This window comes from Anser anser, assembly GCF_964211835.1.
Source record: "Anser anser genome assembly, chromosome: 2".
Taxonomy (NCBI): Eukaryota; Metazoa; Chordata; class Aves; order Anseriformes; family Anatidae; genus Anser; species Anser anser.
This window is the reverse complement of record NC_139721.1, coordinates 42482008-42506162: the sequence shown is the minus strand read 5'-3', so window position 1 is coordinate 42506162 and position 24155 is coordinate 42482008. Positions and strand designations below refer to the sequence as shown.

Here is a 24155-nt window from a genome sequence, read left to right as displayed (position 1 = left end):
AGCTGTGCAGGACAAAAAGCCTAAGCAGAAGGGAGTAAGAAACAACAGTGTGGATGCGGAAGTAAAAATGGAGTGAAAAATTGTTCATTTTTATGCCTTCTGGTACTGAGATTTTTGTCTTTTTGTATGGAACATGAGGATTTTTCCAGACATAGACAAACCTGCTTTTAACTTTTCTTAAGAGCCTTCTTCCTTCAGGAGATACTTCACTCTTGGATGGTCCACCTTTGTCAGCCCCTATGCCTGACTCCAGCCTGATGTCCTCCAGGGCAGAACAAAGCCAACAGCTACCTGGGGAGAGGAGGTACGCATGTCACAGGGGCCAGCCAGCCCTCTGCTTTCCCTGCCATACAAAGCAGTCGGCAGCAGGGACTGCACAGAGGAAGCAGGGATCGACTTGTCACAGCTGCAACATGGGCTTTAGAAAATAAGGCGTCATTGTCAACATGGCTTGCCCTGACAGCTCAAGCAAGTTGTGTTGTGATTGTTCATGCGAAAGGGTCTGGATGGAGAAGACAAAATATTTTAAGAAAAGGGCTTGAAAAATATATCACCAACAAGAAACTTCCAATCTGTTAGCGGTTCTTTAAATATTGGGGACACGAAACTGCTTAATTCAGAAGCCTTGCTGTCTTCTGTTCATTATTTTGTGTACCCAAAAGAATTCACTAAAGTGCACTCCACACGATGACAGTATGACAAGGGCCAATTTGTGAATAACTTGTCAACAGCTTGAATGAAACTCTAGAAATCCATAACAGGTGCTCGATAGCTATAATCGAGTGACAGATGGATTAGATACATGAAACCACAACAAACTGACTGAATGAGAGAGGGAGAGAGAATGAGGGTGAGAGTGGGGGAGGTTCATTAACTATAGAAGAGAGCAAAAATACATGAATTATTAAAGAAGCAGCATGCGCCAATTTGTGTGGATGCTTCCTGCTCATCTTCAGCGGGCCTGGGAAGAGGAGCTGCGATGCCAGCAGTGCTCTCATATCGTGACTCCAGGCAGGGCTGAACCAGAGCTTGGCACTGGCCTTGATTGCAGAGATCACGGTTGTGCTTTGGTTCAGGCACAGGAGCTGATTCAGCAGTGCACTCAGGAGAAGACCCTGCCACCCGCATGTTAGCCGCACCGGAGGGTGGGCAGCATGACTGTGCTCAGCACCTTTCATTGTCTTGCCAAATATCTGCAGCCCGTGAGCCGAGCGGTTGCCACCTGGGGCAAACCTGGGCACCACAGACCTGTTCCCATACTCGCAGCCCATGCTTCCTGTCCCCGTGCCCACCCCGCAGTCTTGCCCAGGGGTCCTGCAGTGCCAGTAGTGATGGACACCCTGGGTTTAGGCACCAAACATCATCAGTGGTGCCTGCTGCCCACGGCCTCTGCACTGTGTACACCAGAAAATTATATTTAAACTCAGCGAAGACCAATTCTCCTGGGTCTATGCCCAATTTGCATCTCCTAGCTGGTCATTGCCACTCTGCAACCCACTCGCCCTCTCTCTTCAATGTGTGTTCCTTTAAAGTATTTTTCTTTTAAATTAAACCTTTCCTTTCCCTGTTTTCCTCTGGTGCACATAGCACTGTGCCGCAATCCCAGATTTGCAATCACTCTATCCAAACAATGGTTTTCCACAGCTACCTATTAAGGGAGCAAGCAAAACCTTGACAGCTGGTTTGCTTTTATAGAGTGACCTATTGTGTGTATGTGTGGTTTTTTTTTATTTCCTGACAAATCTTGCTGTGCCTAGCATCTTCCCTCAGAGAAAAAATTGTGAAATTTTGGAACGTGTTTGGATAATGAACAAGATAGAGTTACTGAATATTTCAGGTGCTTTTACACCTGAAGACCTGCAGTGGGTAAAAAAACATTAGTAACTTGATTTCTATTCTCTCCACCACAAATTGCATGTAAACACACAAACAGAACCATTGCTTAGAAAAAGAATTTGCTGTACCTACAAGGATTTATTTATTGTGTAGTCACTACTGTACTAGAAATGAAGTACAGCCATCTTACCATAAGATAAGGGATTTGAACTCAGACACAATTTAATCTTCTTGCAATTTGGCATAATTCTTATGTTTTATGACTTATAAGATGCACACAGCCCGCCACAGTCCAGGCTGCTGGGTTTCCCTAGGGTGAGGCTGTGCTCCCAGGCTGCATGGACAGAGAATGGTTCCCAAAATGTCCCTCCAGTCCACTCCTATCCCAAAACCAGACAAGCTAACCTTGAAACAACAAATCCAAAGTGTCAAAATTAACACAAGGAAGGCACAATTTCATACTCAAATGTCTTTCAGTTCCTAACAATGAATAAAAAAGTTGAGTTCATAGATACAAAGTGCAGTGAAAAGACAGTCCTGTACAAGCATACAAGGCTTGTGCATTAATTAAATCCCTTATTATCTCATTTAAGCTCTACTTCATAGTCTTTGGTGCATAGCTGCTTGCCTTGCGTGAGAGAAAGATTTAATTGTCAGGTTTGTGTTTTTAGTTTTCCTGTCTGCAATAACGTTCATACAAAGATGTGTCCAAGAGGCCAAAAGAGCAAAATTTAAGAGATGGAAAGATCACAAGCTCTGACAAGGACACTCAACACGCCACTAACTGGGTAGGAAGGAATGATAATGTAATGGCTAGTGCTTCTGCCTAAGACAGAGCAGGCACGTGCAGCAAGCAATAAAAGCATATTAAAGCAAATTGCAAATCCATAGAGAATCAGTCATATTTCAGTCTCTGGAAGAGTTTGGATGCCTGGGGTAGTTCTTAACCATAGCTTCTGTAGAAGCAAAACTGAGACTGGAAAAATTGACCTTAGAGAAAGTTTACTGTTCAGGAAGTGATTTTCCAGTCTTGTTAAGATCTGACTAAATGTTCCCCTATTTTGGCTGAGAAACCCATTTTATGTATATTAGCCTTGGATCTAGCAGGGTTGCCCTGTTCCAAAGGAAAAAAAAAAGCGGGGGGGGGGGGGGGGGGGAGGGAACTGATTGCATGCTCTTACGACTATGCCTTCTTTGTAATGCACACTGTAATTATCACCATGTAGAAAATTTTGCCTGTCTACTCCACAGCTGCTTGTGGGTGAAACAGCAACTATATGTGAGTGGGTACACAGATGTTCAGCTATTGAACCACTTCTTTGCAATCCAGGCCTGACAATAATTTGGATGTCAGGGATCTTCAAGCATCTGATCCAATATTGGCTTTCTTATTTTGAGAAATAAAGTCAAGTTTTGGCCTTGCGGATTTAAAGGATTGAACCTCCATGACAATTGTGTTGACTAGGGGAGACTGGCATTTGCACCTAGGAGTTTCAAGGAGATGCTTGTATTGCATCTTTCTGCTTTATCTAACCTTTTGAAGCAGGCAATGGGGCACTTTCACTAGAATGAGTATTGATTGAGCAAGCATTGGGAAATAGCAGGTGTTTTTTTTGTTTTATTTATTTATTTATTTATTTTTGATCCGGTATGCCAGGCACAAATGCCCTGTCTGCCCCAACACTTTGTTAATGATTGTGATGGTTGTGTCACCAATTTACACTTAAGATCTCATTGAGAGTATTGTAGAGACCACTGCACATCTTGGTGAAGCTTACTGCTGACAGAAAGATGAAAGGAGCATTATTAGTCCCCTCATTTCACAAATGGAAGGTGAGACAGAAGAAGCACCAGCACCTTCACAGCTGCAGATTCGTGCACTCATGTAACCAAATGGCAGGAAGCTGTCTGCCCACATCTTTCACTTCTGCATGAATAGGAGTGAGAATTTGCACCATTTGCACACAATAAAATGTTTGAGATGTAAATGGTGTTTAAACCATTCAGATTTGTTTCTCAGACTCTTCTCACTAGGAGAAGTCCCCAAGATAGGTAGAAGGGGCTAGAGCCAGGAACAGCTGCAAGAAGAGTGTTTTTTCCCTGGCATTATAAGAGCAGCTATTGAAAGAGAAGGTGTTTGCTTTGTTGGATACCATATACAGGAAATAGACACAATCTGAAATGCTTCAAATTACAACTTTTGTTAAATACGCTCACATAGACCATGGGTGATTTACGTCCAAGTAGCCCACATGAGCAAATGAAGGGCTTAAGAAAGCCATTACTATAGCTTAAATAACTTTCTCCTTTAGCCAGCCTGACCTGTGGACACAAATTTCTCCACAATTCAGTTTGGGTTAGTGCTTTCAGCTTGAACCAGTGGGTAAAAGGATTAAGAATTTCATACACAAAGTTTCCTGCATAATTCACCATTTTGCCAGACAAATCACGTACAATTTCTAGGCAAAATAAATGAAGCATGCAAGCACGGTTTTTACCCAAAAATATTTTACATAGAGGTTGTATCTTCTCGGCATTATAAAACCTTTCATTAAAACATTCATTCTTTATTATTAGCATGTGTCACTGATGTAGTGAATCACCCTGTATAAGGGTGATCTAGGTTCTGAATTTACCAAAAGTGTTTTTGAAAGACCACAAAGCCAAACATAATAAGCATAATCAGAACTGCTTATTTTAATTCTGAAACTGAAGGTTGCCTTAAACAACCGTCCATGTGTAAATTGTAATTTCCAGGTCAGTTTGAGACCTGGAATAGCAATATGTCACTGGATCCTACTTTTCAGGGTTAGGCCTATTCCTGTATGAGTGGGGTGCATGCACAGAGGTCCATGAGGATGTATTAGGGGAGGTGATGCATAAACTTTATGTTAATTTTCAGCTCTTCAGCATCTTTCTGGGATACCTTTCCTTACTCACTGGCTTTGAAAGCAAACCAAACTACATCTTACTCTAAAGAGGACAAGAAATCCAAAGGATGAAAGAACTAAATCACATTTCAAAGATAAGCATTCATTCCACAGGGGAAGAGAGAGACAGTATTAAAATTTTGGAGGCTTCATAATTGTGCCCCAGGCCAAAGCTGTATGTTCAGCAGCAGGCTGTCACACCCTAATTGCTAGTACCCCTTTGTGAATCAACATCTCTGAGAAGCCAATTCTCCATGATGCTTCTTTAATATACATTTTCTCATTTGCCCCACGTATATTTCAGTTTGCCATCTGATAATTGGAATTGTGTGGGTAGCAGCCGGTACCATCTGGCTTGTTAATAAGTAGAGGATAAAAATGTCTAATGCCTTGCTCTACATAAATACAAGAATTACCCTACAAATAAACAGCTCCTTGAAACCCCAACCGATGAGAACAAAAGAAAATAGTGTGGTCCTAGCTCATTAAAAAACACTGAGGAGAGAATGAGAGAGCAGTGGCAAAGCCTCATCACTTCTCATCTGAAGTTTTAGTGTAACTAAAACATATGGGAAAAATAATGCAAAATTAAACGTGATAATGCACTTTTCACACCAAAACATATTGGGCCACTATACAAATGATGCAATTAAAACTGCTGCCTTCAGGAGCCAAAACCCAAGCTGAATAAGTACAGTACAATTAAAGTTTTTGATTTAAAACCAGCAAAAGATTTATCATAATGAACCTCGGAACTGAGATAATATGACTTGGGGGCATCAAAGCTAAGCTATAGAAAGCCACATGTCCTACAATGTGGAGTTAGAATTGGAAGACTGACATCAGCAGATTTTAGGGCACAGAAAGGCTTACAAGTTCATTTGCATGTGAATGGCCAAGACCATGCAAAATCTTGCGTGTAAACAGTGCGGTATTGTAATCAATACTTTAATTAACGGGAAGGCAGTGCAAAGCTGTCTGCGTTGGGGAAATAAACTCTGATCCTGTAGGCTGGATGCAAAAGCCGTGCTGTTGTGTTTGGATGTTGCTGGAGCTCGTACAGCGCCTTATCTGCGAGGCCTCATATGCGCCACGACAATGTCCTCTAATCTGGGCATAGAAAGGGCATCATGAGCAGCGAGGGCTGCAGCCCTGCCACACTCCCAAGATGGGGAATGGAGATTTAAGCTTCTTGCGGGGAAGGGACTGCCTGGCGTGGCCCGGGGCAGGGGGACATGCAGGGAAGCACGGCCAGGCAGCTGCCAGCTGGCTGGGGGCTGCCACACACCGGTGCTTACAGGGTGGGGAAAAGGCTCAGGGCAGGATCTCGGATCCCTGCCCAACCACCAGTCCCCCCAGCAAGCCCCGGCCCAGGCAGGAAGCTGCAATGGCAGTGCTGCTGTCACGATCCTCCAGGGTTTCAGGGGCTTGGCATGCCCAGCAGGAGGACTTCAGGCCTTCAAGACATGCGCCAACCTCTGGGTGAGTCCAAGCTCAGAGGGAGCTTTCCCTTTACCTATGCTCTGATACAATAGCAAGCCCAAGAGTGTATACTATTGGACAAAAAGGAAAAAGACCCATGTTTTGAAGCCAGAGCTGCTCTGCTCAAAGTGGAGCTGATGCAGCCTGACACCTGACGGGCGTCTGCCCTGTCCCTCTCACCCTGTCATTGTCACAGTGACCCCAAAAGCAAGAATCCCTGCTTGTCTGCCTGCTTCCTTGCTTAAATATTTACATGCACGTGTGAGGCTTGCACTTGCACGTCCTTTGACACCACACCAGGCACAGGAGTGCAGTTCTCCAGCTGAACTTGCACAGACTGCTGCTGACAGGCTGGGCTGTGCATCGTGCTGATCACGAGCTGGCCCTTGCCAAGCAGAGCATGTAGCAGCTGAGCCTGCCTCCGCTTCCCTCTTACAGTGAATCACAATTTTGCCCTCATAGCAATCAGCTGATTTTTCACAAAATCCATAGGAGCTCCATTATCTCAAATAAAAGTGCTTCTGCTTTTATAGCCTTTGCTTCAGTTGTTTTGAAATTCGGTTTCTGCATTTCAAAAATTTAGTTTCAGCCTGAGCTGCAGTGCTGGCTGGAAGATATCTTCAAGGAAAATAATATAACAGTTATAAGAATAAAATGCAGACTATGATAAAGACATAGGAAAAAAAAAAAAACAACTAGATAATGGGCTGTGCATAAATACTGATAACGTGGAATTTGAAATCAGAAATGTGGGGATTGGTTTTGAGCCTGTGGCATACAAACTGAGCCAGTTCTGACAGGCAGAGAAGCTTACCCAGATGCATTAGATTTGAATGACTTTGCTTGTACTATTCAGTGTCCCGAAGAACCGGGGGTCAGCGTTATTTATAATGACTACCATCAAAGCATTTGATATATAGTGTGGTGTTGCAGATATCTCCCATCAAACACAGCCCAGAGTTACCAAAAATGCCAACCTAGGCCTAGGGATGGCTTCCCAAAGTGCTGTTTCCTCATCCATCTGCTGGACACACAGGATGTTCACTCGCAGCCATCAGCACTGAAGCTCCCCATGCAGCACTTCTGTTTAGAGATGAGCTCTTCAGCCTGAGGAGCTGGTACTGCATTTACTGTGAAGGAATTCAATTTACACATGTTTTCCCAGTAGGTTTTCTTAAGCTTTTTAAAAACCTTCTTTCCTTCCCTAACATTTTTTGACCAGACATTGGGATGAAAGAAACAGACTCCATTCCCCCAATTGTAGGCAATTCCCTCTCAGAGGAACTAAGCTCATCTTGCTCCTAAAGAATCAAATGAATTTCATCCCAGTAAATTTGAAATCAATGTAGAATCTGGCTTCTAATCCAGATTTTGCTTATTGTGTCAGAAATAATCAGGGGTGCACAGAGACTGTACATATAAAGAAGATGTAATTAAAGAAGATTTCAGGCCAGATACTTTAAGCCCCAGCTCCAACCTCAGCAACAATGATAGGGGACTGTTTGGACAGATGCTATGTTCAGTTAAACAAGGAATGAGATTCAGCCCTTTGTGGGGTATTTTTCTTGTTGTTGTTATTGTTTTTTTTTTTTTTTTCCCCTTCTTGTCTCATTTTCCATCAGAACTTTAAAAGATGTGTGCACAAACAATAAAATAGGAGTTTGGTAAGGGTTAGAACTAAGTTTGGGGTAACAACCTGTTCTACTCTTTTGTATCTGGGATGGGTACAAGTGCTTGCCAGGAATTTTCTAATGCTACATAAACACAAATAGATGTTAACATGATATATGTAACGATCCTATCAAATAATAATATGAAAGCTTAATAGCTAGTAATTTGGATTGATCAGAAGAAGGGAATTTGGAAAAGTCCCTGCTTGGAAAAAATAAATAGCTGAGCCTCTAGCTTCTAAAATTGAGGCCCCTTCAAGGATGCTGAGGCAGAGCACCAAAATCAGTATCTGGTTTAGAAAAATCTTGTGCAGTAATACTTTCAGAAGTATTCAGATATAACAGCAACCTAAATAGTAATTGTTATCATATAGCTGGAAATTCCTGAGATTTACTTGGACAATGTCTGTGGGAATATTCATTTAAGAAAGAAATGCAGTTGAAGCAATTTGTAGCATGAAGTCAGACAGGAAATCAGACTAATCCTCGGCAAAATTATGTGTAAGCTTGGCTGTCTAAGACTTACTAGAGCAACAGAGACAGAAGAAAACCAAGCCAGAATGAGATATTGAAAGGTAATAAAACTGGGTCACTGTCCTACATTACACAAAAGCTAAATGGAGCTCTATCATTCCACGGTATCCTGAGTGAGATAAACAAAGGACTTTGTCTGCTGCCGATCTCCTATAAACATCCAAGTAATGTAGCTGCAAGAATCATAAAGCAAACTTTAAACATAGGAGAAATGCCAAGGCAGGTAGAATAAATTGTACACGAACAGACGAAGGAGCTGCCTTCTGTCATGACGCTGCATCACTGCAAGATTACAAATTCCAATTAAGAAACTCTGAGCTTTGTTAAAAAAAAAAAAAAAAAGAAGTACAATATAAATACGATGAAGGGGCTCTGAGTGGAAAAGCCATGATGTAATTAGATAGATACACTAAGCCAGCAGGAGAGAAGAGGTGCTTAATTAGTAAATAGAAATATGATTGCAGTAGAAAACAGAAGCTGATTTTTACATCATGGTCTCAAAAACCTTTTCCATGAGCAGTTAAGAGACAGGATATAGACCTCCTGAGCTGACAGGACAGCAGATATTGACTGTTCCTGCTCTCATTCCTTTTCTTTGATATTTGAAGCTTCAATTCCTTTCCAATTAATTCAATCAATGGGACATATATATTTTTACTGCAGTTAGTACTCCCTTTCCCCATTTTTATGGTCATAGATGTAGAACAATTTTTCTTGATCTGCTCTATCTGAATGCAGGATGTGTCAATTTTTCTAGTGTCATAGTTCATTTTGGCTTATCTAGCTATGTCTACTCAAAAATATAATTATCAGCTACTTTACGAGCTTTAAATTTACCTTGTTTTCTAAAGAAAAATATTCTTCACGGGAAGTTGGAATTTGAGTTGGAATTTGAGACAAGAAATTATCCTATAGCTATTACCATGCATCCTAAACAAAAATGTCTTGTTTTTGCTACAACTAGCAGTGAAAAAAAAAAAAAAAAAAAAGTCCATTAGATACTGGAAATATTATCTTTCTAAAAGGAGCAGATTTTTATTTGTGCAATGTCTAAGCACAGCAAATCTCGGCAGAAAATTGCACTGGAACAGTGGGTGGTTCCAAACTGCTGGAAACTTTACAATGGCTTTTATGTTTAAACATCATTTAGCAGCTGTTAAAGGTCAGCACAAATCCCATACTTTATCAGTATAAATGAAGCTTACAACTGCCAAGAAAACAACGCATTAAATAATGCAGTGATTTTTTCGTTTTTTTTCCCTTCAGAAGTGAAAAGGATCTCTTAAGCAGTTCCATTTTTCTCCTCCTTATTTCAAATTGACAAAGCAAAACATTAATTAAATTATTTATACCAGAAATTTACTTACAGGGATGACACATTTTGTACACAAAGCAAGTAAAACATCTGACACATTGTATAGTGCCAGGTGCAGTTAAGAATGTAATACAAGTCGGCATCTAGAGGCTAAAAAAAACAACAAACTTGCTGAAATATTTCATTATCAATTTTATTTCCTACCATACACCAAATGTACAGCACAGAACACAATTTTGTTGCTTTGATGTAAGAAATATTAATTGTATGAAGAAACAGTATACAAACTACTCCAAATTAAAAAATGCATACATCATTGCTCTTTACAAAAGGTCTAATTTACAGTATAGCTCATCAATGCATTTAAACACAAAAAAAAAAGGAAAAAAAAAGAGATCAGTGCACATTACAAAACATATCAAGTACAAGGGAGGCAAATAAATACAAACATACTTCACAGAACATCCTGAGCAAACAACCAAACACAGATAAATTAACCTGAAGCGAGAGTAAATCATAATAATAAATACATAGGTCAGTAAGATTTTTTTTTACTTAAATAAAATATATAACAAATTTGTTAAAATATTTAGTAAATTAAATTTTAGTCTTTGTAATGAGTGAACTCATTTTGTATGCATTTAACAAGTATAACAAATGTTCGCTTTTTGTTTTTTTAGCAAGTACAATAACTTTAATAGCAATTTTTTTGTTTGGTGTCCTCCTATTTATATTAGACAGCACGTATGGTAGCTTTTGAAAAATCGATTTAAAAATAAACACAGCTTCTAAGAACATACATTTTTCCCTGTCTAAACTAGTATTGGAGAGTTGAATCAACCCTCAAACAAAAAGCAAGCCCCACCTAATGCAGAACAGTGACCACAGTGCATGAGAGTTGAATCACTTTTGAATAGTACTTTTGTGCAGGAACAGTAATAATATAATTGTATATGTCAAGCCTGTGAATGCCATCATATTCAATCTAAATATAAATGAGGCTAATAAAAATAAACACTTTCATTATAGCACGGAAAAATTAAACACATGCTAGATCCATGTATACATTTACACTGAGGCACATATGCACATGAGGTGTGTGTGCATACAAAAAAGGCAGTTTAGCTGGTTGTTTATACCTTTTTCTTAAAAAAAATAAATATAAAAAAAACTTCTGAAACAATGCTTAATTACTTACAATCCCTGAAATAGACATTGCCTCGGTTATAGCAACTGCTAAATTCTGACGGATTCAGAAACTCCGTGCCCAGGCTAACTGGAGAGAGGGGCATGCATGGGCGCCTCTGCACAGGTGTGTAGCCCCAACCCCTGTGCCTGCACGCCCTGGAGCGCCTGGTACCCTACTGAAAGACTGGTAACCAATGCAGTGTCAGACTAGTCTCGGAGAATAAGGATGGGAGAAACCAATCAGCGTGTTGCTACAGTTCATTCAATGAGAAGGGCAACCACAACTGTGCTGGAGTAACATTCCTCTCCAGACTGCTGCCTTCTCCGGTGCCATAAGTTCAAACCAGTATTGAATGCCATTTCAGTGTTTGACTTGTTATGTACAAAATCTTCAGCTTGGGATGTGTTTGCATTTTTCAGTTCCAAATCCATAGCAATACTGGTCGCTTGCTTAAAACCTCAACGTATCATACTAAAAGAGTACCAGTCCTATCAAATTATCGTTCTTGTTTAGAGATAATTGTCATTTCCCTCCATGAGCTGACTCTGAAAAAAACTGCAGTGGTAAAATAAATCTGAAGTTCTCTTGAAACATTTTAAATAATCATTCGCATAGGCTAAATCACACAGCCAAGTCAAGTGCTTTGCTGATTGCTATATTTCATTATTGCTAACGTATTCTTTAACACACTGTTTTCCAGCATACTGTGCTTTTAAAGAGCCCAAGTTCCCCACTAGTGGGCACCATTTATCTTCTCATTCCGTGCATCTTCACATCTCATGTTACTGCAAACCCATTTCTGATACAAAGCCATTATAAAAAAGCAGGATGTGAGGAAAATAAAACTAGAACCACAGTTCAGTCATTTGTTACTTTCATAGTTTTTTTTCTTCCTGTACAAACCCAGCAAGTTATTTAATTTACAGTATAACTTTCAGTCTATTTAAAATCCCATTGGAAAATAAATTAATAAACACATTTGTAAAAATATGGCAGGCCGCAAAAATGCTGTTAAAAGTTAAAAAAAAAAAACAGCTCTTTGATTAGAAATAAATAAAAAATATAAAAAATAGTTGCACACACTTTTTACATTCACTTTACAAAAACTGAGTGCAAAAGAAGAAGAAAAAAGGAATTGTACTGAAATAAATACAATATACTAACAGAGTGCATTGCTGTTAATACAAATAGTCTGTTGTGGTTTTATTCTTTTTTTTTTTTTTTTATGTCAGCTGGGAAAAAATTAGTGCAATGTTGCAATTGTAAATGCAGCATGGCAACCTACACCCCTTAGCAGTACATGAACTCCTAACAGATCCATCTGGAGTTTACTGCTGTTAAGTAATTTCTGTTGCCCAGCAGCTTTCACATCCTACACATGGATGCCCTTCACTGCCTGTTTGATACTTTCCAGCAGAGCTTTGCATTCAGGGGAATAGTCCCGTTCCAGATTGCTGTACATGTCTGTGAGTGTATTTACATATGCTTCGAAATTCTGCTCACTGATTGGCCCCTAAATGAAGACAAAACATATTATAATTGTAGGAGATAAAATTAAGGCCAAAACAAAACAAACAAAAAAACCCACACACACACGCACACACAAAAAAAAAAAAAAAAAAAAAAAAACAAACGACCACAAGCAAACACCCAACCCCAAAGCAAGGAAAAGCAGTGTTATGGCAACTGGGGAGAAGTCATAAACCCGATGGTCATCCAGACTAATGGAGGGGTTGCAGAAATGAAGGGAGTTTTGTGTGCAACCACGCACACTTATAGCAAGAAAAGGTTTTGGAGATATTACCTTCAGTGTAACTTGCTTTTCTATTGAGGCCTTTCCTATTGAGGCTCTGGGATTATGGCTGATGTCCACAAACCTGTCTTCGCCTAATTTCCCAGAGCTCCTCCTGAGATTGGGAAAGGGGGCTGTAATTCTGTAGACTAAAGTACCTTTTGTTGATTTGGCCTGTGTTTGCAAGACATACAGGATGTGGAGTTTTTGAGAGGCTTTGCTGACTCCAGAAGAATCACAGCACTGAGCTGGATGAAACAGGTTAAAATTCTGATCTAGGAGCTAACAGTAAATACAGATTCTCGGTGTGAAATTTTCACACCTTGTGCAGGGTAAACATTGAGATAGGGAGGGATGGGGGAAAAGTGTCTTGCAGTACAGGGCAGAGACACCAACGTTGGCTCAGTCTTGCAAGCAACTGAGTCCCTTAGTGAGCAGAATTCACAATCCAGTGTCTCTTCAGAGTAAATTAGGCTAAGGAGAGCTCTGCTAATGCAGCTACCATGCTCCTGCTGGTCCCTGAGCTTGCTCAGCTGCTTCAGGTGCTGGCAAAACAGTCTCAAAGAAGGTGTGAAGCTGCTGGCTGTGGTCTTACCATCTGTGGAAGTTGAATGTCAGCGAGGCTGGAGATGAGGGCTTGGCTTAAGCCAGCTAGCTCCTTCAACAGGCTCTCGTTGTTCTGCTCTATGAGTTTGTTCTCTTCTTCTATCGTTTTCAAATTGCTCTCCATAGATGTGATCTACAAAATACAGGCACACAGTCACACAGACTCCTGGCAGTGCTGTAACTGCAGTTTGAACCCAAACTGGCCATCACTTTGTTATGAGAGGGGCCACTGTGGAATTGGAATTCAGGCACTTTTTTAAGGATGGACTCCACAGAATAGTCCACAAAATTCTGGACTCCACAGAATAGTCACAGCAAGGCAGAGGTTGTTTGCTGTGAACCGATGGACCTTGCTGCAGGTTCATACAGAATCACTGCGTCGGCAAGGCACCAGGGAGAGCCCCATGGCCAGAGGAGCAGGGAAATTAGCTCAGGGGAGGAGGGGTCCTTGCTGAGCTGGGATAGAGAGCGTGGCCTCAGGGGCATTGGAAGGAAGGAAAAAGGAGCCTGATGTTTGCATTGCTGTCCTGCTCTTACAGCATCCCTGCTGATCGACCACAATGGCAATGACGACGCTATTAGCTGCTGTGCTACTTTTCTGTCCCGCTCCTGGGTGGAGGGCAGAGCTGTGAGCTGCCCGGGATTAGTGACAGGGCTGAAAACAATAGGAGAAAAATAGAGTGGGAAGGAAATTGAGGGGTCGAGCACACAATTGCAAAGATGATCTCCAACCAACAGAATGGAAACACAGGCTTTTTAGAAACAGCAGGGAAAAAGCACCTGAGGTAGCAAAATGGTTTCCTTTTAGCATGAATGTGGTGGACATACGCTGAGCCCTGAAGGGTTTTATGTCAAAAGCAGTGCTGAAAAACTGAAGGCAACAGTGCAGGGGAACAATAGGCTCTGCTGCCCAGCTCCCCTGTGGTGGCAGCCCCTGGCCCTGCAAAGCAGGGAGTGATAGAGCCAGGTCCACGGGTGTTATGCCCACCCTCTCCTTGTTAGGACTCCATCTCTCTGTCCTGCCTAAATCTCTTTCTCGTTGTGGCCAAGTTAGTCTTTGACATGCACCGGGACTGTCCCCAGGGGAGGAACCCTGTTTTGCCTGCCCGCACCCCACTGAGGCCTCTTGTATGGAGCGTGCTTGAGGCAGCCTAACTCCTGTCCAGGCGAGACTAAAAGGAGACAGAGCAAAGCCATACAGGGAACACGTTGTTTCAGCTGTAGGTCACGCTTTGCTGGTCAGACGTCTTCACCAGGGAGCGATTCAGGGGGAAAGAAATCTGGTGAAATAAATTAGGCCATCTCTGTGCAAACAGCAAAGTGATCACCAAGGAGAGCCAAAAAAAAAGTGTCCAGAGATACTGGGAGAATAAAAATAAAAAAAAACAAAAAAAAAAAAAAAAAACAAAAAAAAAACCTCACTGCAGTTCACTTTGGAACAGATCTCTCTGCAACTTTTTCAGTGTGAAGCCGGATCATTTAGATTCAGCACAGGTGGCATAAACTCCACCCGTATTTAGACTATATACGCTGTGGCTGTAACAAAAACAGCACAAATCAGCACTGCATATGTGCCAGGAAGGTGCAAATACAGAGAGGTGTGGCTGCACTCTGTTTTGGATCAGTTTAGACTTACATGCAGTTTCCAGACCTGTTCTCATTTAAGACCTTTTTTTCTCCAATTTGTATTGTCACTAAAATATTGAATAAGTTTTTGCTCATGCTTTGACCTGGTTTGCCCAGGTGACTCCCCGGGTGCATTCAGGAATCTCCGTGTGGAGGAACATACCCGGCTCACTCCACAGAACCACAACCAGCACGTGGAGGAAATTTAATCAGTTTAGTCAGTTTACAAAAGAATGACAGTGAACGACTCTTTTCCGTAGCTCCCCCTCAGACTAATCTGCTAGCAAAAATCTGTTAGCAAAACGCATCCGTTCTTTACCAGGTATTGCCTGGAGGCAAAATCCAAACTATTTGAATAACTAACGGTGAGTAAACTGAACTAGATTTTCTTAGGTACAAAATCAACTCTCAGAAAGAGTCAGAGCATGCTTGTAAGAGGTGATGCCCTCCCTAACCCGGGTTCTTCACAGCAGTCATGGGACTTTGTGGTTTGCTCAACAAAGGTTTGGTCAACAAAGGAAAATGAATGTTTTGTTTGATAAATATGTTTTTTTCTGCTCACCGAGATTAGCTCTGAATTGCCATTAGCCTATCACTCACCAGATCTTCATGACAATAAGCAGGAATTTGCTGCTTATTTACAGAAAACAAACAAACAAAAAAGCTTGACAAAGAAGGTGTGTAGGATTTTGGTAATTTTAAATGCTACAGAGTGATGAGAAGAGCCCACACAAGAATAACTGCATTTAAACATATCATTTACATATTTCATCTACTTATTGTCTTTAAACATAGTATAATAAACAGTTAAAACTTTGGCTTTGATGTCATACCTGGGTTTGAAGTTTCATCATGTCAGCTTCAATTTTAAGATTGGATTCATTCAGTTCCTTTATTTCCTCATCCAAGTGTCTGATTTCTTCATCACTCTCAATACCTGGAAATAGTTGAAAATACCAATATCAGATTTAAAGTGTTCACATAAAAATGGATATATGAGTAACAAGCTATGCTGTTACTGAATAAGAGGAAGATAACAGGCTTTTGACCAATTGATTGATCCTTAAATTGTCTCTGACTTTGCTTTTACTGTGTTTTTTTTTTTTCTCCTAGCTTTAAAGGATCTACGTGAGCTGAAACATGTAAGGCATAATTAATGCTTTCTGAGATTTTCTGTTTCTCGTTTCTCTCTCTTTTTCTTTTTTTTTTTTTTTTTTTTCTTTCCAGCACAACATGCAACCACAAACTGGAGGATAGAGAAAGGAAAAACTTCTGGAAATGCTGGGAAGAAGAACGTATATAATGAAACATGAGGGAGTATTTACAATTTTGTTTTAGTTTTAAACAAAATATAACAGCAAGCCTTCCTTTACAGGGAGAACATCTCCAATAGTATAACTGCTGACTTCAGGAAGCTTATCTGTACCTGTTGCTGATCTTGCAAGAAGTTCTGTGGGGGAAAATCTCTATTCGGATTAATTTCCAGAAGCACAGTCTTAAGTATGTGTGATAAATAGTGAAATCTAAATGATGGCAAAAGGGAAACTATCAGGAAGCTAAAACACGTTACAGAAAAAAAATAAAATAAAAAGGAGGACTTTTACATTCCCACAATTTAGGCAGATAAAAAAAAATCTTCAGGTCTTTAGTGAAAGCCCTGTCCTGCACAATACTGTGCAGCTACAGCTGCTGGCAATGCATGTCCCTCTTTTTGCTTACTGTCACACTGAGACAAACTCGGTCTTCAGAAAGTACAGTAGTTGTTGTTTCTGCTTTAAAACCTACAGCCCCAAACTGAGTCTGCTAGAAAGTCAATCTTGGAAATCTGTCAGTAGCAGTCCCTGCCCCAGAGATAACGTGGACAGAGATGGGGCACATGGAAGCAAACTCCTGCCCAGTGTAACACAGCTGTTTTGTTCAGCATTTAGAGGCATAAAGTCAAAGTTCTCTTAATCCTGTCTCTCAGCTTTTTAAGGAACACAGTATAATAAAGCAGATTCCCATATATTTCCCCCTATACCTATTTGGTAGTTGTTCCTTTACTATTTGGTAGTTGTTACTTTACTTTTCTTACATAGGTTAGCAAAACTGTCAAAGCACTGCACAGAAACTAGACCATGTTGTATTCAAGTTAGGAGGAGAAGTCAACTTCCGCATGCAATTTTTCTCTCTTCTATTTTAGTCATTAGTTATCTAATGTCAGCTAGTTTGCCTGATTTGCATCTAATTATTTATTACTAATTGCAATATTAAAATCATCTCCAAACAACAACAAAAAATGTTCTGAGATAAAATGGGAGCATATGCCAAATGTTGAGTTATGAGGTAAATGAGAAGAATTTTTTTCTCTCATGCAAAGATTTTTTTTTAATTCAAGTTTAGTTATTGCCAGAGACAACTGAAAGGAGTGAGAATTAATGATAGAATGGCATAAAGGGGCATAAGTATAAATGGGAGTCAGGGCCCTTCTATCTAAATAAATGTCATCATCTTTTACAAATCTCCTTACCACCACTTGCTTTAAGCTTGATAGTCATTAATTCTTCTGAAATTTTGCCCTTTTTTATGGCTTGTGCATTCAGAGGACAACCAGACAGGCTGAAACAGATAGAAAAAAAAAAAAACATTAGCACCCACTTGAAAATGGCAACAATCCTTTCAGGCAATATTATCATGCACTTGGACAGACCTCTGTACCTAAGGTCACATCACTATTGCCATTATAGCATAGCTTCAGGGAATGACATAACTCATAAAGAGCTATTTAACTGTATATTCCAGCTTGAAAATTGGCACAGAAATCTCAACCTATAAGTAAACAACACTTTCAGAATAATCAAAATAACATTGGGAGCTATTATCTAGTTGCATGAAGAAGCATTTATAGAATTCTTGAAGTTCCACCACTTATAAACAAATAAAAACTATTGTTTTTACTGAGGGGTTGTTGCTCAGAGGAGAGGGGCAGTAAGGTTGTTTAAGATGGCAAGTTTACCATTCTTAAAAACAGTTAGTTAATGAGATAATTTCCATGGTGCACAACTATTGCATCATTTTGTTGATACATAATATTGATCGATACAAGAATAAGTCTGGGTATACCCTATAGACTGTAATAGCTTTTTTGAATTGTTCTATTATATAGTCAGTTTGCTTTTTAACCACTGATCACATTTAATACATTTTGCTATTTCAATACTCGCAATTTCATCAGATGGTAATTATCTGAGGCAATTTTTATAGCCCACTAAAGGGCTAAGATGAATTGCACTGTCTTAATACTATCTTTATAAATAATAAAGAGGAAATACCTATAAGCTGAAGAATTGGCTCAAGGATTTGGAATTTGTATTCACATGTAACCAAGTAAGAAGTGAAGGAAAAATTTGTCCTAGCAGGATTTTTTTATTTATTTAATTATTATTTTTGTGTGTGTGTGTGTGAAACAAAATTTCCTAACAGACATATTTTTTTCTACACAGAAAATAAATAAGTAAATAAAAAAGTAAAAACCATTGAAGGTTCAAGTTAGCTTCCTGCCAGCTTAGTTAAAAGCCATACAGGGAAACATGCTAGTTCTCCAGTTCTGGAATACTGTTTAGTTTCTCTGCCCAGAGCTGATAACTAACTGGAAGAAGGTCTCAAAGCCATGTGTGACTTGTTGGATCTCAAGTGTGCTAGGAAAGGATGTAATATCATGAAACTATATTAATGCTGTGATCTTGAGTGTGATCCAGCCTTAAGTAGGACAGAAATCATCTGTGAGTTGCAACCAGCTGACATACTTTTTATGTTATTGGCTTGAAGCTATCATATTGCTTAGCATAAACTAATTAGCTCCAACTTAAAGCAGTGTCATAATGAAAACACTTTACCGTAGGATATAGCTTATAAAGTTAGGATAACACTGGACAAACCCACTGCTTTGGAGGTTTCTTCTCCATTACAGAGAGGTCTCTGTAACTTCACATATGAGTAGTTCAAAACTCTTTAATTAATTTATCCCTCAGCATTCCCTGGATGGGCTGATTTCACTACATCCTCTATATAGATAAGGCGATAGCATTAAAAGCTAAGGTTCACGTGCAGGCTGCTTAAAATTTCACCTAGGGACTTATGGTGTGTGTTTCCTCCTGGGTAGCTGTATTTGAGGACTGGGAGCCTTCCAGTAGCAAACACCTCATAAGGAGAGGTGGGGTCAGAGCAGGCAATCTGACTCTGCTGCTGATAGATTCAGCAAAGCCACAGCACCTCGTAGCAGTCAGGCCTGCCAACAGGTCACCCAAACTGGAGGACATTGTCTCAGCAGCTGAACTAAAAGCTCTGTGTAACTGTATATTGCGGTGGAGTTTGCAGCCAAATAAGTAAAAAACAAGTCTAGTCCTGAACTGGGAGTGGGCTGGGGCAGAACTACACCGGGACTTCCAGACATGTGGCTGAGAAGGAGAAAAAAAAAAAAAAAAAAGAGAGAAACAGGAGTGGCTCATCAAAACAAATGAAGGGTTGAAAGGAAAGAAAAAGTAAGAGCAATGGAGCTTGATGGGGGGCCTTTAAATACCAGATTTCAAAGGCTGTGAATTTTTAACATGGAGTTCTGTTGAATCATACTGTGCTTACTCTAATTGAATTTGTTCAAGTCATCTTAGACATTCTTGTATTGGAAAGTTGATTCAGAATGTTAGAAAAAAACAAAGGAGGCATAGAATAGAGATTTAATTCCCATTATACTTGGAAGACCAAAATTTACCAGGTAATAAATCTGATTCTGTAGCCATATACTTTGAGTAATATTAATTCATCATGTTCAAATAATTTTCATGTTTTCACAATGATACATAAAACACTGGTGTTTATTGTTACTGGTATATATGTTTCCTACTTTGTAAGAATAGGTTTTTTTTTTTTTGTAAAATTGATGTAACTGCAAACTCATGTAACCCATAAGAGTTCTACACATTTTGTGTGTGTGTGGTTCTAGCTATTTAAATACGAAGTCTATGAAAACAGCTTTTCCACTGGTAGAAAGATGAAATGAATGCAGCTATTCCTCTTGCTAAATCTTTTCTGTTGACATTTCAATGATATTTGCATTTTCTATAAAAGATATACAGATACAACTCTATATTTGCCTAGGGAAGAACTCTATTAAATTTTAAATCATATAGAAACTGTGGTAATCTGAAGATAAGACCTTGGAAAGTCACATTGTAATGGGAACATAAAATAAGAGTTAAAAGTTTATCCCAGCTCTCTCAAACTTATTCTGACCAATATCAGATGCAATGTAAACTGTCTCGTTACTTAAATGACTTCAGCACAATTTATTCAGACTGTAACCTCATTTGTTGCCATTTCAACAGTGGAATGTTAAGGAAAATGAAAAGAGAAAACACAAAGTTATACCTTCTGTGGGTGACAAAAACATTATTAACATGACCCAGCCCGTTGCAGCCTGGCAAAGGACAGTGTGGCAGCTCTTGTTTGTTCAGTTTCCAGGATAGTGAAGACCCATTGACGGGACTCTCCTTCTGTCTCTTGGCAGCCAAAGGACAACCAGAAGCAGTGCGATGAGAAGTGTATTTACCTGATATGTGACCTTGGCCATCACAGCCTATCACTGGACATCTATAGAAACACAGCAAAAGAACCCATGTTTTCACTAGAGATAACAGGTGAAGATGGTCTCAAGAAAGTCTGAGGAAATACGTCCATCTGCCTATGCCACTTTGCATTAATTTTTTAAGACTCGGTCTCCTGGGACTCACTATACCTGAGCATCCAATTCATGTCAAGATGTTATGGGGGTTCAGCTGATTTTAAGATTAGGCAATTTAAAATATAGTTGGACTGCCTAAGAAATTAAACAATTCATTTAGATATTGTTTTACCAGAAAAGAAATTAGAAATTCTATTACAGGCAATAAATCACAATCTACAAGTCACCATTCTCTCTATGTTTCTAGCATGAAGCAGAGGGTAAGTTTCTGTATCTGGAAAACTTGTACTGTCTCATGCAAATACTTGCAAAGTAAGTTAGTTTTATTCACCTGTCTACTTATCTATCTATCTATCAGTCCATCCATCTATCTATCATAGAATCATTACAAGTTGAAAAAGACCTCCAAGATCATCTGGTCCAACCATCACCCTACCACCAATGTCACCCACTAAACCATGTCCCTAAGCACCAGGTCCAACCTTTCCCTGAACACCCCCAGGGATGGTGAAGCCACCACCTCCCTGGGCAACCTGTTCCAATGCCTGACTACTCTTTCTGAGAAGAAATGTCTCCTCATTTCCAACCTAAACCTCCCCTGGCGCAACTTGAGGCCATTCCCTCTAGTCCTATCACTGGTTACCTGTGAGAAGAGGCTGACCCCCAGCTCCCCACACCTTCCTTTCAGGTAGTTGTAGAGAGCAATAAGGTCTCCCCTGAGCCTCCTCTTCTCCAGACTAAACAACCCCAATTTCCACAGATGCTCCTCATAGGACTTATGCTCCAGGCCCTTCACCAGCTTCATAGCCCTTCTCTGGACACGTTCCAGGACCTCAATGTCCTTCTTGTACCGAGGGGCGCAAAGCTGAACACAGTACTCAAGGTGTGGCCTCACCAGAGCTATCTATCTATTTATTTATTTTTGTGCTGCTCTGTCAGTGTTATGCTTTCTCTCCTATCATTAGCAAGCATTAAGTACAATATTGAGTGCAACTAAATCTTCACATCTGTATTCTGTCAGTTATCACTTACTGTTTTTAATGGAATCTGCACTCAAGTAAGTCATGCAGTGAATTTCTACTGAGTTTTCAGTTTTTGCTTTTAGTGAAAATTTAACTGTTTAAAACAATAGAAACAGTGCAAGCAAACACAGCAATCCTTTCTCACTGCTCAAGCTCCAAGTTGATGGACTCCGTCAGCTTCACTAGAAGCAGAAACATTTGGTTTGGCTTCAGCTCTGGGGCATATTCTCAGCTAGCTCAGATTAAGTAGGTCATTTCCTGTGATGCATCAACTCCTGAACTCTTACTGTTTTTTTCCCCTTTCACAGCTATTAGACCTGTGTTTTTGTACTCACTTTAGCTCAGGGTCTTCTTTTTCTTCCTTGGTAGGAGTCACTTTGATACCACCTTTCCTGGCACGGGGACAACCAGATAAGCTGAAAGAAACACACAGAACAAAAGCCACTTCTCTTGATGCTGCTTGGCAAGAACCCCAAGGGTTGCAGTCCAAAATCATGGGATAGTTCCTACCTTCTGTGTGATGCATAGTTCCCAGTCACATGGCCAGAGCCATCACAACCAGGTGTAGGGCACCTATAAAATAATACAGGGAGCTTACAAAACATGACTTCAAAGATAACAGTAAACAACGTGTACCTGGTGCATTTTGTCTAGGGTGGAAGAAAGAACAACACAGCTTTTGTTGAATAATTAAAACTAGTTCTTGATGATTTTTTTTCTCTAAATGATCAAATTGCTTTCATTTTTTTCTTTTATAACAGAATTTTGATAAGAAAAAATGACATATTTCATACAATATGTAGATTTATACTTCATAGCACTGTTTTCACCAAACATTATTCCTTGTACAGGGTCGACATTACAAAAAAAAAGAATAAAAATAAAAAGCAGATTGATATAGATCTCTTTGTAAATTTACTGTTACGTGTTTGTTTGTTATCTGTCTGATATTTACAGATACAGATATAAATAAGCCCTTTGCCAGTATTTACAGCAGGGAAAATGGAAGCAGAGAAGCTGTTTTACTTTTTTGGACATCAATAGAGTTGGTGCAATAGCCAGAATATGAATTTAGTAGTTTCTATATTCTAGCACTGTAACCATACCACAGGACTATATCTGTCTAACACTAGATTCAATTGGGTATTCAGTTTGGCAATCAGATTATGCTTATGTCCCATCTTTAAGGGTTTTTTGTGTATGTGTGCAACATGCAGAAGCCTTTTCAAGTGTGAATGTTTAATACTAAAATGTCCATACAATGTAAAGAAACAAACCTGCCTGTTAGTATGTCATTGCTGGTGGTCTGGGAGGGTAGGCTCTGCACTCGCTAGCAGTACATGAAAAATGTGCTCCAAAAGCCCACTGGAATCAGTAGATTGACTTCTGTGGGTTTTGGAGCAGGACTTTCCATCTCTGAAAGTAATCTTTCAGAGAGTAAAGTAATGAAATCTCTGAAAAAGTAATCTTTTTTTTTTTTTTTTTCATTTGAGGGTATTGAATTTTTGTTTGTGTGTGCGTGTTTTAGAAGAGAATCATGCCTCAACACACAAAGCAGCATAACCAAAATATTTACCTTTAGAAATTGTGCCAGCCGTGTCTACATTTCTGTGTTGTACAGCACTACATTCTTATGTTAACTATCCCTAAGGGCCTTTTGAATTCTATGATTTTTACAGAGTATCAGAATAACAGAAAGAGTAGTGCCAAACAAACATTAAGGAAGCTTGCACTGTTCAATACTCTCGTAAGGGTCTCAGTTGTTACTGAATCTGTCCTGAGATGAGGAGATGAGTGATTTAATCAGGTTGTTGGTAGGCTGCCATGGAAAACACCTACAAATATAATTGTAATGTCACATCTGAGTATGCAGGTGTATCTCTTAACAGAATATGTAAAAATGTTTCTCTGTAAATGATAAATTTGTCAAAAATATGATTTCTTTTGGACAAGACCAAATTTATTCACTGATTCAAGTGGAATTCAGCAAATAAATTCAACTGAATAAAGGAGAGACTTTTTTTATTTAAATGTCAAAACATTTCATGATGACATTTTCTCAACAAAATACTTTGGCAGAATGCTATGCTTCACACTGACAGTGAAGGTAGAGGTGTGGGTTGCAGAGTGCCAAATATGCTTGACTGAGTAGAACTAAATGTTGACCTGTATGAGCATGGGACAAGGACTGGGCACAACGTTATGTGGAGCAGGCAGCAAGGGCAGATGTCTGGAGAGCATGAATGCTCATAAGTAAAACCAGAATACCTGCCAAATACTATGGGTATTAATTTTGGCTACTTGTTTTATCAGATGATCACAGATGGAAGAGCTGTCCACATAGACTGGACATGGATTTTAATTCATCAAGAGCTCTTTATGGGACACATTCAGATCATGAGTCTGAGAGTTATGGACTTAAGACAGTGAGCTAATT

At 39.7% G+C, this 24155-nt stretch overlaps 1 protein-coding gene and 1 long non-coding RNA gene across 9 annotated transcripts in view; one reads left to right on the top strand and one right to left on the bottom strand.

Annotated features, from left to right (window-relative positions):
* Window positions 1–2998: 2998 nt before the first annotated feature.
* Window positions 2999–24155, bottom strand: part of ST18 (ST18 C2H2C-type zinc finger transcription factor) — a 211579-nt gene continuing 190422 nt past the window's right edge. For all 8 annotated transcript variants that reach the window (XM_083823763.1, XM_083823762.1, XM_083823766.1 and 5 more), the window contains 7 exons: window positions 22229–22291; window positions 22054–22134; window positions 20384–20605; window positions 17490–17578; window positions 15814–15917; window positions 13344–13487; window positions 2999–12469 (listed from right to left, as the gene is read on the bottom strand). In XM_083823763.1, coding sequence (XP_083679889.1) covers window positions 12329–12469; window positions 13344–13487; window positions 15814–15917; window positions 17490–17578; window positions 20384–20605; window positions 22054–22134; window positions 22229–22291 — 844 coding nt within the window. In that variant the 3' untranslated portion in view covers window positions 2999–12328. The remainder of the gene's footprint in view (window positions 12470–13343; window positions 13488–15813; window positions 15918–17489; window positions 17579–20383; window positions 20606–22053; window positions 22135–22228; window positions 22292–24155) is intronic.
* LOC310894065 lies at window positions 19509–22193 on the top strand. The gene is made up of 3 exons (XR_014579545.1): window positions 19509–19730; window positions 20523–20956; window positions 22088–22193. It is a non-coding gene; the product is annotated as an uncharacterized lncRNA (long non-coding RNA).